A 12680-nucleotide genomic window follows, 5' to 3' on the forward strand; every position below is an offset into this window, starting at 1 on the left:
AAAAAAAAAAAAAAAAAAAGACAGTGTGATCACTACAGAGAGGTTCAATTTGTGTCTGCAAACATCTTAAGCATTGATGCTGCTACAATGAAAGATGAAATTTGAGGGCAATACATAATTTCATAAAATGTGAAAACAGTCACTTAAATTAACAGGCACTAAACTAACATGGCAGGGCTATCACCCTGCACAACTCCAGAAGTTAACATTAATATCAGAGTCCATGTAAATAGCACCCCTTGAAATTGTGTGGCACACAGGCTGCACAGCTCTAAGTAGTAACCCTGTAACTTGGCCCTTTCCAAAGCAACTTCAGCCATTGTGCTACACAGATTTGGTAAGGCAGGAAATAAAACAAGTTAGCTTTACTACTAAGTGACGAGGAATTTAAACAGTCAAAAATGGCTTCTGACCAAAGACTAAACTTTTTGTCCATGATTTATACTTGGCTCAAGGCTTTTCTGTACGAAAACTGTTACTGCTTTTACAATAATTTAGAAAGATACAAGAGCCAGGCATGGTGGTGTGCGCTTGCAGTCTCAGCTACTCAGGAGGTTCATGAGGCCGAAGCAGGAAGGTCCCATGATGAGCCCAGGAGTTTGAGGCCAACCTGGGCAACATAGTGAGACCTTGTCTCAAAAAAAAAGAAAAGGAAAAGAAAGGTACAAGGATCATGAGATCAAAACTACAGGATCATGAGAATTATTTTTAATAATCATTTAAAAACTCAGGCATACAAATAAGTGATAGGCTTAAAATTTGTTCTCATGGAAGAAAATAATAATTCCATCAATACTACTCTTGCTTAAAACCATTTTCTTTTGACATTGCATTTAAATCTAATCTATAAGCCATTTCAGAAAATGTCTCACTATTTTTATCAAGACATTATTAATCAGTTTGATCTCTTCTCCATCATTAACCATTTACTCCAAATGACTTATGACTATTTTCCAAGTTCAGTCTACCTTCAAATAACAAAAGATTTTTCCAGCACTACAGATAATAAAAAGTAAATGAGGAAGGTTCTTAATGCAATTTCAAATGACAGGTTTCAATTAAGTTTTGAGCAATACTGGCATATCGGAATAAATGCAGTCATCCCGCAGTATCCGGGACACCCACATATACCAAAATCCACACATATTCAAATCCCACCTAATTGGTTCTCCATATATGGGTTTTACATCCTGAAAATACTGTATTTTCAATCCACCTTTCATTGTAGAGGTGGAACCTCAGGATACAGCCAACTGTATTTATTGAAAAAAAATTCATGTATAAATGAACCCATGCAGCTCAAACTCATGTTGTTCAAAGGTCAACTGTACTGAACTTCTCAAAGTAACCACTCTGAAGGGGAAAATATGTTATCACATAATTTTTTTCCTATTTATCAGTTTCCTTATCTTAGAGTCACATCCTTGTTATTAAAATTTTATAGCCAATCAGACAGCAACAAAACAATCTAAACACAGAGAAGTCCCGCTGCCCCACTTCAAAGGCTGTCAGTTTGCCCAGGATATCTGGCTAACATGGTAGGTTGCAAACCAGAAGATTCCAATTCCAAAAGAATCCCTGAGATCCAAACTAATCCCTAACTAGTTACTCTTCGCAATGGAAAGTAAAGGCACCTAAAGTCTCATGGTCCAAACCAAAGTATCAGGTTACAAAAGATAGAAATCTAGGCCCGGCGCGGTGGCTCAAGCCTGTAATCCCAGCACTTTGGGAGGCCGAGACGGGCGGATCACAAGGTCAGGAGATCGAGACCATCCTGGCTAACACGGTGAAACCCCGTCTGTACTAAAAAATACAAAAAACTAGCCGGGCGAGGTGGTGGGCACCTATAGTCCCAGCTACTCGGGAGGCTGAGGCAGGAGAATGGCGCGAACCCGGAAGACGGAGCTTGCAGTGAGCTGAGATCCGGCCACTGCACTCCAGCCCGGGCAACAGAGCAAGACTCCGTCTCAAAAAAAAAAAAAAAAAAGAAATCTAGCTGGGTGCGATGGCTCACCCAGCACTTTGGGAAGCCAAGGCGGGAGGATTGCTTGAGGCTAGGAGTTTAAGACCAACCTGGACAACACAGCAAGGACCTATCTCTACAAAAAATATTTTTTTAAGTTAGCCAGGAGTGGTGGTGCATGCCTATGGTCTTAGCTACTCAGGAGGCTAAGGCAGGAGGATTGCTGGAGTTCAGGAGTTTGAGGCTGCAGTGAGCTATGATGGCATCACATCACTCCAGCCTGGTTGACAGGACATGATCCTGTCTCTTAAAAAAAAGATATAAATCGCCTTGGTAACACCAGGCAATATTCAAGTTAGGAGCCAGAGATCATATGTTACAGGTACTTGAGACTTGTCTTATACCATAAGAAAACATTTGTTCTGAAACTGATCAACCTCTGGAAGTGAGCAATTCATGGGATAAGAGAGCAAAGGTCATCTATTTTTTTTTCAGCCAAAACTGGCACTCACATGATTATGATATCACTGGTTGCTCTGAGCAAACCTAAAAAAGGTACCGAAAAAATTCACAGACTTCAGTGACACCAGTGAACTAGAGTTGCCTTTATGCAGTGAGTTCTCAGAGTGACAGTGAGAAGACTTTTTTTTTTTAATATGCTCCCCATCCCCTTAAGAGTCCAGTTCTTTAAAGGATATAGAGGTTACAGTCTGGATGTGTGTATTCTTAAAACCTCCCCCAAAGGATTCTGCTCTTCCCTCCAAGACCTAGAATATCATATGCCCAGAAACCTATTCTACCCTATGACATGATGAGCCCCATTCAGAATACCATCTTGCATGACTAGGGCCGTATCACTGACATTCCTCCAGAGTAACGTTACATTATTTACTACCCCACCTATACTCACATCCCATTCTTGTTTCACTGAAGTTTTCTTCTTTACTTTCGGTGTCTTTCTTACACCAACTCGGGGACCACAGCGGTTCACTCTGACAAATGACATCTAGGAATAATAATCACATCAAAATTTTTAAATACAAGAAAAAACAATAAGCATCACCAGAGTGGGGAAAGACACCTGAAAAAAAAAAAAATTTTTAAATGCCAGAAGAAAAATTTAAGCATGATAAAAGGAACAGGCTATCAAAATAAAATACTTTCTTCTTTCATTTTACAACTAATAAAAGTTGGTACTGATAATTATAATAAAAGAGGTCTCAAGTCAATAACTTTTATATATTTGATTAACAGTGAACTCTAGGAATGCAGAAATTATGGCCTAAAGCAGAGAACTAAGACAGTCATCAAAAGCTTTGTCATCAGTTACACAAATTCACAATTAGTAGAAAATAGCCCAGTCACAAGCTAACAATGTAAACGTAAGGTGAAGGAAGGAAAGGGCAAAAGAGAGTTGGAGTTCTTTTTTAAGCACTCTAACACTCAAAATCACTACCAGGTACATATGTGCTTACTTGAAAATAAAAGTAGCTAAACTTTAGAGAACAAATGAGGTATGATATCACTTCTAACATATCTGTCACATAACACTAAATGGTACTAATTATTGATTTTTTTCTATCGCTGATAAACAAATTAATAATTATTTATTTTAAACTAGAATTTTTAAATTGCCAACATTAGCTTGCCACTGTTTAAACAGCAATGCTAAGGACACTAGACTACACATTATACCAAATTAGAAAAAGACCCATAGTCCTCGAACACCAGGATTTTACAATACATATATATGACTTTTAAAAAGCAATACATATACATGACTACTATTGCAGACCCTTTTAACCTACCTAAATAATTACAGGACTTTCCAGCTGACCCCCTTACTCCCAATAAGCCTAAAACAAGGACTCTAGTATTTTCCTCAAGTACTTTTTTTAAAAAAAGTTGTCTACTATAATAAAAATGTCTAAATACAAGTATTTCTTAAGAGTTTGCCCTCAATCTTCCTTGCACTCTGTACTCTCTCTTAACAAGAACATTCACTTCTTAAACATGGTATCTAATTTCAGCATTTACAATTCAGCCAAAGAAAACAAGTCACATACAAGTTAGAAAATAACATTTAAGTTTTATGATGGTAATGATGAGATAGCAGCAGTGGTAATGATGGCATCAGCTAACACATACTGTGTGCTTACTATAAGCCAGATACTATTCTATGCTCTTTAAACATTATTTTCTTGAATCCTCACAATAACCCCATGAGGTACTTACTATTTATTCCTCATTTTACAAATGAGAAAACTAACAGACAAAGGTTAACCAACCATGAAGGTCACACAGTTAGTAAGCAGCAGAGCCATAAGTACCATTTTAAAAGATACGGAATATAATAGAACTAAGAGTCTAAAACAAACTCTTACATTTATGGTCAGTTTATTTTCAACAAGGGTGCCAAGACAATTCAATGGGGAAAGAATAGTCTTTTCAAGAGATGGTGCTGGGACAACTGGATACTCATATGAAAAAGAATGAGGTTGGACTCTTACCTCAAACCATATTCAAAAATTAAATTGAATCATGGATTTAAATGTAAGAGCTAAAACTACAAAATGCTTAAAAGAAAACATAAGAGTAAATCTTCATGAGCCTTGGGTTAAACAATGGTTTCTTAGAAATGACACAAAAAGCACAAGCAACCAAAGAAAATAATAAATTGGAGTTAATCAAAATTAAGAATTTTTGTGCTTCAAAGGCACAATCAAGAAAATAAAGACAACCAATAGAATGGGAGAAAGTATCTGCAAATCCTTTATCTGATAAAGGACTTGAATCCAGACTATATAAAGAATTTTTACAACTCAACAATTTTAAAAATCCGATTTAAAAATGGACATAGGACTTAAATACATGTTCCTCCAAGGAAGACACTATAGCCAGCTAATAAACACATGAAAAGATGTTCAACATAATTAGTCACTAGGGAAATGCCAATCAAACTCACAACGAGATACCACCTTACACTGACTAGGATGGCTATAATCAAAAAGATGGACAACAACAAGCACTGACAAGAATATGGAAAAACTAGAATCCTCACATATTGTTCATGGAATGTAAAATGGTGTAGGCACTTTGGAAACAGTTGGCAATTCCTCAAGAGGTTAAACACACAGTTACTACATTACCCAGCAATTCAACTCGCATATTTACATCCAAGAGAACTAAAAACATATGTCCACATAAAAACTTGTACATAAAAGGTCACAGCAGCATTTTGAACAGACAAAAAGTAGAGACATCCTAATGTCCACCAACTGATGAATGTATTAATAAAATGTGGTATATCTACACAATGGAGTATTACTTCGCAATAATAAGCAATGATGTACTGATACATGCTACAACATGAATGAATCTTGAAAGTGTTCTAAACACAGAAGGCCCTCTATTGCTTGATATCATTGATATGATGTGTCCAGAATAAGTAAATCCACAGAGACATAGATTAGTGATCGCCAGCATCTAGAGGGAGCATAGAATGGAGAGTGACTGCTAACGGGTATAGGGTTTCTTTGGGCAGTGAAGAAAATGTTCTGAAATTAGATAGTAATGTTAGTTGCACAATTATGTGAACTGACTAAAAATCTCTGAACTGTATACTTTCAAGGGTGAATTATAGCTCAATAAAGCTATTTAAAAAGACAGGAAAACAATAGTTATTCAAAGACATGAATCTAATGTATTTTAACGACTTAGATCTTTAACCACTTAGATCTCCAATTTACTCTGCAAAAACAAAGAGGAGTCATAAAATGTCAGTATCCCTATATGATGAATTATGTATCCATTAAAATTATATTAAGAAAAATGTTTAATGACAGGAAAATACATAAGAAGTATAAAAAGTAGAATACAGAACGGTATGTATAGTATATTCTCAATGATGTTAGAATATAGGCATTATTAATAAACCACTTATCTCTGCTAAGAGCTTCACATTTGATCCCACAACCCTGTAAGGCCTGTTCTGTCTTAAGAGAAAATATAGTATAAAGGCTAATAATACAGTCTGGAATCACTGTCTGGGTTCACATCCCAGCTTTTTCACTAACTATAAAACAGAACTAATTAAATATCTAAGTGCTTAGAACCCCTGCTGATATAGTTTGGCTGTGTCCCCACCCAAATCTCATCTCGAATTGTAATCCCCATAATCCCCATGTGTTGTGAGAGGGACCCAGTGGGAAGTGACTGGATCATGGGGGCAGTTTACCTCATGTTGTTTTCATGATAGTGAGTTCTCATGAGATCTGATGGGTTTATAAGCGTCTGGCATTTCCTCTGTTTGCACTCACTTTCTCTCCTGCCACCTTGTGAAGAAGGTACCTGCTTCTGTTTGGCCTTCTGCCATAAGTGTAAGTTTCTTGAGGCCTGCAAAACTGTGAGTCGATTAAACCTCTTTTCTTTATAAATTACCCAGTCTCGAGTATTTCTTTACAGCAGCATGAGAATGAACTACTACACTTGCATAGCATACAAAATTGTATTTAAATGTTGAGAATAACAATGTCAGTGACAATTAACCCTTTTCCCAAATAAGAAAAATGAGACTGGAAGAATCAATATAGTGAAAATAGCCACACTGCCATTTTAAAGTAATTTATAGACTTAATGCTATGCCTACTAAACTACCATTAACATCTTCACAGAATTAGAAAAAACTATTTTAAAATTCATATGGAACCAAAAAAGAGCCCATATAGCCAAGACAATCCTAAACAAAAAGAACAAAGTTGGAGGCATCATGCTACCCTACTTCAAACTATACTACAAGGCTACAGTAACCAAAACAGCATGGTACTGGTACAAAAGCAGACACATAAACCAATGGAACAGAGTGAAGAACTCAAAAATAAGACTGTGCATCTACAACCATCTGATCATCAACAAACCTGACAAAAACAAGCAATGGGGAAAGGATTCCCTACTTAATAAATAACGTTGGGAGAACTGGTGAGCCATATGCAGAAAACTGAAACTGGACCCCTTCCTTACACCATATACAAAAATCAACTCAGGATGACTAAAGGCTTAAATGTAAAACCCAAAACTATAAAAATCCCAAAAGAAAATCTAAGCAATACCTTTCAGCACATACACACAGGCAAAGATTTCACGATGAAAATGTCAAAAGCAATTGCAACAAAAGCAAAACTTAACAAATGGGATCTAATTAATCTAAAGAGCTTCTGCACAGCAAAAGAAACTATCATCAAAGCAAATGGACAACCTACAGAATGGGAGAAAAATTTTGCAATCTCTCCATCTGACAAAGGGCTAATATCCAGAGTCTACAAGGAACTTAAACAAATTTATAAGAAAAAAACAAAGAACCCCATCAAAAAGTGGGCAAAGGATATGAACACACACTTCTCAAAAGAAGGCATTTATGCAGCCAACAAACATATGGAAAAAAGTCAACATCACTGATTGTTAGAAAAATGCAAATCAAAACTATAATGAGATACCATCTCATGCCAGTCAGAATGGCGATTATTAAAAAGTCAAGAAACAACAGATGCTGGCAAGACTGTGGAGAAACAGGAACAATTTTACACTGTTGGTGGAAATGCAAATTAGTTCAACCATTGTGGAAGACAGTGTGGCAATTCCTCAAAGACCTAGAACCAGAAATACCATTTGACCCAGCAATCACATTAATGGGTATATACCCAAAGGAAAATAAATCATTCAATTATAAAGACACATGCACATATATGTTCACTGCAGCACTATTCACAATAGCAAAGACATGGAATCAACCCAAATACCCATCATTGACAGACTGGATAAAGAAATGTGGTACATATACAGCATGGAATACTATGCAGCCATAAAAAGGAACGTGGTCATGTCCTTCGCAGGGACATGGATGGAGCTGGAAGTCATTATCCTTGGCAAACGAATGCAGGAACGGAAAACCAAACACCACAAGTTCTCACTTATAAGTGAGTGCTGAACGATGCGAACACATGGACACAGGGAGGGGACCAACCCACACTGGGGCCTGTTGGGCAGCAGATGGGTGAGGGGAGGGAGAGTATCAGGAAAAATAGCTAATGCATGCTAGATTTAATACCTAGGTGATGGGTTGATAGATGCAGCAAACCACTATGACACACGTTTACCCATGAAACAAACCTGCCCATACCGCACATGTACCTTGGAACTTGAAACAGAATTTTAAAATATTAAGAATATTAAAATTCAAAAAAAATGAAAAACGAGGCTTAGAGAAAGTAGATAGCTCAAAGTCATACAAATTGTAACAGGCAGAGCCAAGAGCTGACACTCAAGACCAGGTCTGACTGACTGTAAAGCACCTGCTGGAAAAGTTTGCCAGAATTAGGTTACCTCTGGTTGCTTCTGTATTTCCCAAACTTTCTATAATGAACCTATGTTACTCTTAAAAATGGGGAAAAAATTATTTCAGGTTACATTTAGAATATTTTACTCTGTCAGAAGCTAAACTTCCAGATGAGAATGCAGACTGGCCACAACTTGATTACAGCTTTGGAAGACCCTAAGCAGAGACTCTAACTAAGCCATGTCCAAACTCATAACCCACAGAAATTGTGAAATGATAAATAGTAATTGTTTTAGGCCACTAAATCTGTGGTAATTTACTACCTGTGTATGGTAGGATGATACAGTGTATAGTTAAGCTGCTATCCCATCTTTGCCCTTCTCTTGCCATCCAACTTCATGAAAAGGTACACTTTAGCACCTATATTTACTAATCCTTAGTTCTACCTCCAAGTTTTATTAATTACAAAAACTCTGACCCCAACTTTGCACTGAAAAGTGTTCTTTTTTTTTTTTTGAGTTGGAGTCTTGCTCTGTCGCCAGGCTGGAGTGCAGTGACATGATCTCAGCTCACTGCAACCTCCGACTCCTGGGTTCAAGCAATTTTCCTCCCTCAGCCTCCTGAGTAGCTGGGATTACAAGCGTGCACCACCATGCCCGGCTAATTTTTGTATTTTTAGTAGAGACAGGGTTTCACCATGTTCGTCAGGCTGGTCTCCAACTCCTGATCTCGTGATCCACCTGCCTTGGCCTCCCAAAGTGCTGGGATTACAAGCGTGAGCCACCACACCCAGCAGAAAAGCATTCTCTTGAACACCATCAATAATAGTAACCATATTTTTCTTAACCAAGGATCAGACGTTTTGGTCTAAAAAAGGAATTTTGTGCCACTTACAGAAACCAGAGATCATAAGTGTGCTATAGTTTATTGTTAAAATGTGAGACTAGAGATATTCTGATGGTTTACAGTGTTAAGAAATCAAATATTAAAATTAACACAGCCAAGACAATCTATGCCTGTTTGGAGAAACTGAAATACTAATGGCCCTTTCCAGCTCTGCACACTCCCAATCCTAGAAGCCCTCTCCTCTCTTGGCTTCCAGGACACCCTTTCTCCTGCTTTTCTTCTCTTTTTTTTTGTTTTTTTTTTTTTTGAGATGGAGTCTCGCTCCGTCGCCCAGGCTGGAGTGCAGTGGTGCGATCTCGGCTCAGTGCAATCTCCGCCTCCCAGGTTCAAGTGATTCTCCTTCCTCAGCCTCCCGAATCACTGGGACTACAGGCACCTGCCACCCTGCCCAGCTAATTTTTGTATTTTTAATAGAGACGGGGTTTCACCATGTTGGCCAGGATGGTCTCGATCTCTTGACCTTATGATCCACCCAGCTCGGCCTCCCAAAGTGCTGGGATTACAGGCATGAGCTACCACGCCCGGCCTCTTCTATTCTTTTCTCCTTTTCTTCATGGGCTCTGTTGTCCCCCTCCACACACACAATTTAATCAAGGATCTCCACCCAGTTCTATCAGTTCTCATCCCTCTTGTCTTTCCATTAGATACCCTCTCTTTCATTCAATAATTATTTGGGGGAGTATAGCACACACCAGGCACTAGCTAGGCATTAGAGATACAAGTAAACTAAATAAACCAAGATATCAGTAAACAAGTCTAATATGGTGCCAGCTCTCATGGAGCTGCTTTCTTGATCACAAAGGGGCAGTTCACATCCTCCCTCAGTGACCTCACCTACTCCCTTGAGCAAAGCTACGAATGTATGGACACAAAAACACAAAAAATCTGTGAAAATGAGTTCCAAATCAATGATTCACACCTTTCCACAAAACATGAAACACAGTGGCTCACATCTGTAATCCCAGCAACTCGGGAGGCTGAGGCAGGATGATTGCTTGAGGTAGGAAGTTCAAGAACAGCCTGTGCAACATAGCAAGACCCTGTCTCTAAAAAAAAATTTTTTTTTTAATTAGCCAGGAGTGGCGGTGAATGCCTATAGTTCCAGCTACTCAGGAGGCTGAGATGGGAGGACTGCTTGAGCCCAGGAGTTGGAGGCTGCAGTGACTTAAGATGGCACTCCTGCACTCCAGCCTGGGTGATGGAGTGAGGCTCTGTCTCTTAAAATAAACAAATAAAAACAAAACAAAACCACCAAATGCTCATTTCTAACTACCTATTGTACAGATCTGCCAAATATCACAAATACCGTATATCAAAATAAAGCTCATCATCATACCCCAGATCTCTACTTGCTGATATATAACAGGTTAACTCGACAAATACGTTGAATTAAGCTGAATTTACAGAATTACAATCCTTCTAGTTGCTCCAATTTAAAACCTCAGCATCACCTCTGTTCCTTATCTCTTAGTGAATCAGATAACAGAATCTATTAACTCTTTCCCTAAAAATCTCTCCTGCTCGCTCTTCTCCATCTCTACTAAAAATATTTTTATTCAGGCTCTCGTTATTCTAATTAGTCTCCCTTTCACTCTTCACTCACTGACGTCACCATCCATCTATTAATTTAACTAATATTTTGAAAGCACCACCTAAGGGTGAGGCACCAGATACAACAAGAAAGCAGAATAGTCTATGCCCTTGCAGAGTTAAGAGTTTCTAAGAGGACCGCAATTAAACAAGTATTTACAACAAAAGGGCAGCATGGGCAGTAAATTCTGTCTGCCATGAAAGTACCCAACTAACTCTACGCAGTAAGAAAAAGCTGCCTCCTCTATACCCCCAAAAATGTTTGCACTGAGAGTTAAAATATGAATAAAAGTTAGAAGTAGGGGAAAGAATATTCCAGGCAAGCGAAAATGCATTTACGAAGAGTTTGAGAAACTCAGTTCAATTAACAAAGATCTGAGAGGGTGAAAAGTTAAAGGAGGAGGAAAGGCAGAGAGCAGACTGTAGTCTTCTGAGCCACAGCAATCTGAACACTATCCTAAGACCATAGGAAACCACTGAAGAATTTTAAACGGGATAATTATGTCTGGACTTAGTAAATCCACTCTGACTGGTATGGAAAACTGATTAAGGAGAAACAAGAACTCTTCCCAAACACTGTTGAATCAATCCTACCTAAATACACGGAGAGAGAATAGATCTGAACCCTTTCCTTACCTCCTCTGGATTCGGATGGCTCCCCACTGTCAAGAGGAATCCAACTCAGCTTGGCATTCAGACCTCTCCCCTATGTGGCCCGGCTGAACTTTCTTTCCAGTGTTCTCTCACACTCCCGCAAATCCTAAAACCGAGTTCTCGCCTCACATATAGTTGCAACCATTCTTTTCGCTCTGCTCCGAACACCCGTCAGGCTCACTCTCTTCTTTACCGGGTTAACTTCCACGGACTCCTCAAAACTCAGACAGGCGGAGCCTTCTGAGAAGCCCCTCTCTGACATCCATCGATCTAAATGACGCTCCTGGTCACAAAGCATCCTGGATAGTTTGCCTCTCTCCTGCTACCCGGCAAACTCCTCGAACGCTACAAGCGAGTACCCCCAATTTCCAGCTCTGTGCAAAAGCTCTCGGAAAGCGGTGCGCACGCGCATACTCGAGGTGCTCTGACGCCACGCACAACCAACCAGACACGCACCCTGACAGGCACTTGCACTCTCAAAACACTGAGCCGCGGCTGCGCTTCCTGAAGTAAGGATTCCCCAACCGGGCGTCTGGATCCCAGGGAACAGAGAGATGCCACCACCGTTCTCCCCACCCTTTTGGTAGCCCTGGTCCCTAAGGCTCGTTGGGACTGTGAGCTGCAAGCCTCCGATCTATCTTCTCAACTTGCCTTGTCGTTTCCCGACTGCCGCCGCCACCTCAACTAAAACTTCAGGGTCCGGAACCGCGGAGCGCGCCACAGCTTAACCCAGCCAGCGGCTTCCGGGCTGTTCCCTGGGTTACCAGAGCTCCGCCCCCACGCCCTGCGTATATCCGGCGAGCCAAGTGCGCAGGCTCCTCTCAAAGCCTAGCTCGGGTTCTGAGTCCAAGGGAGTAGTGCCTTTGCAAGGTTCGGGGCAAATTATTAAAGACTAGGCATATAGCATTAACCAGTGCCTCGAGAATTCTCCAAAAGAAATATGTTGCTCGACTCACCAGACTTCATGTATCACTTAATTTGCTTTCACCTCTATTCATTTGTTTAAAAATCTTTAGTAGTGTAATCCCAGCACTTTGGGAGACAGAAGCAGGATTGCTTAAGCCCAGGAGTTTGAGACAAGCATGGGCTAGATGGCGAGACCCCGTCTCTACGAAAAATTAAAAAATTAGCTGGGCGTGGGAGCATGCCTGTAGTTACAGCTACTCAGGAGGCTGAGGTGTGAGGATCGATTGAGCCCAGGAGGTCAAAGCTGTAGTGAGCCGCAGTCATACCACT

The 12680-nt window shown here is 39.7% G+C and overlaps 1 protein-coding gene across 1 annotated transcript in view; it reads right to left on the reverse strand.

The window, feature by feature from the left end:
* The window catches only part of SPICE1 (spindle and centriole associated protein 1), a 71576-nt gene extending 59375 nt beyond the window's left edge, over window positions 1–12201 (reverse strand). Inside the window, exons 1-2 of the mRNA XM_011940659.1 lie at window positions 11913–12201; window positions 2859–2969 (exon numbers count right to left, since the gene is read on the reverse strand). Coding sequence (XP_011796049.1) covers window positions 2859–2969 — 111 coding nt within the window. The 5' untranslated portion in view covers window positions 11913–12201. The remainder of the gene's footprint in view (window positions 1–2858; window positions 2970–11912) is intronic.
* Window positions 12202–12680: the final 479 nt, after the last annotated feature.

The sequence above is a fragment of the Colobus angolensis genome, unplaced genomic scaffold (assembly GCF_000951035.1).
Source record: "Colobus angolensis palliatus isolate OR3802 unplaced genomic scaffold, Cang.pa_1.0 Scaffold190, whole genome shotgun sequence".
Classification (NCBI taxonomy): Eukaryota; Metazoa; Chordata; class Mammalia; order Primates; family Cercopithecidae; genus Colobus; species Colobus angolensis.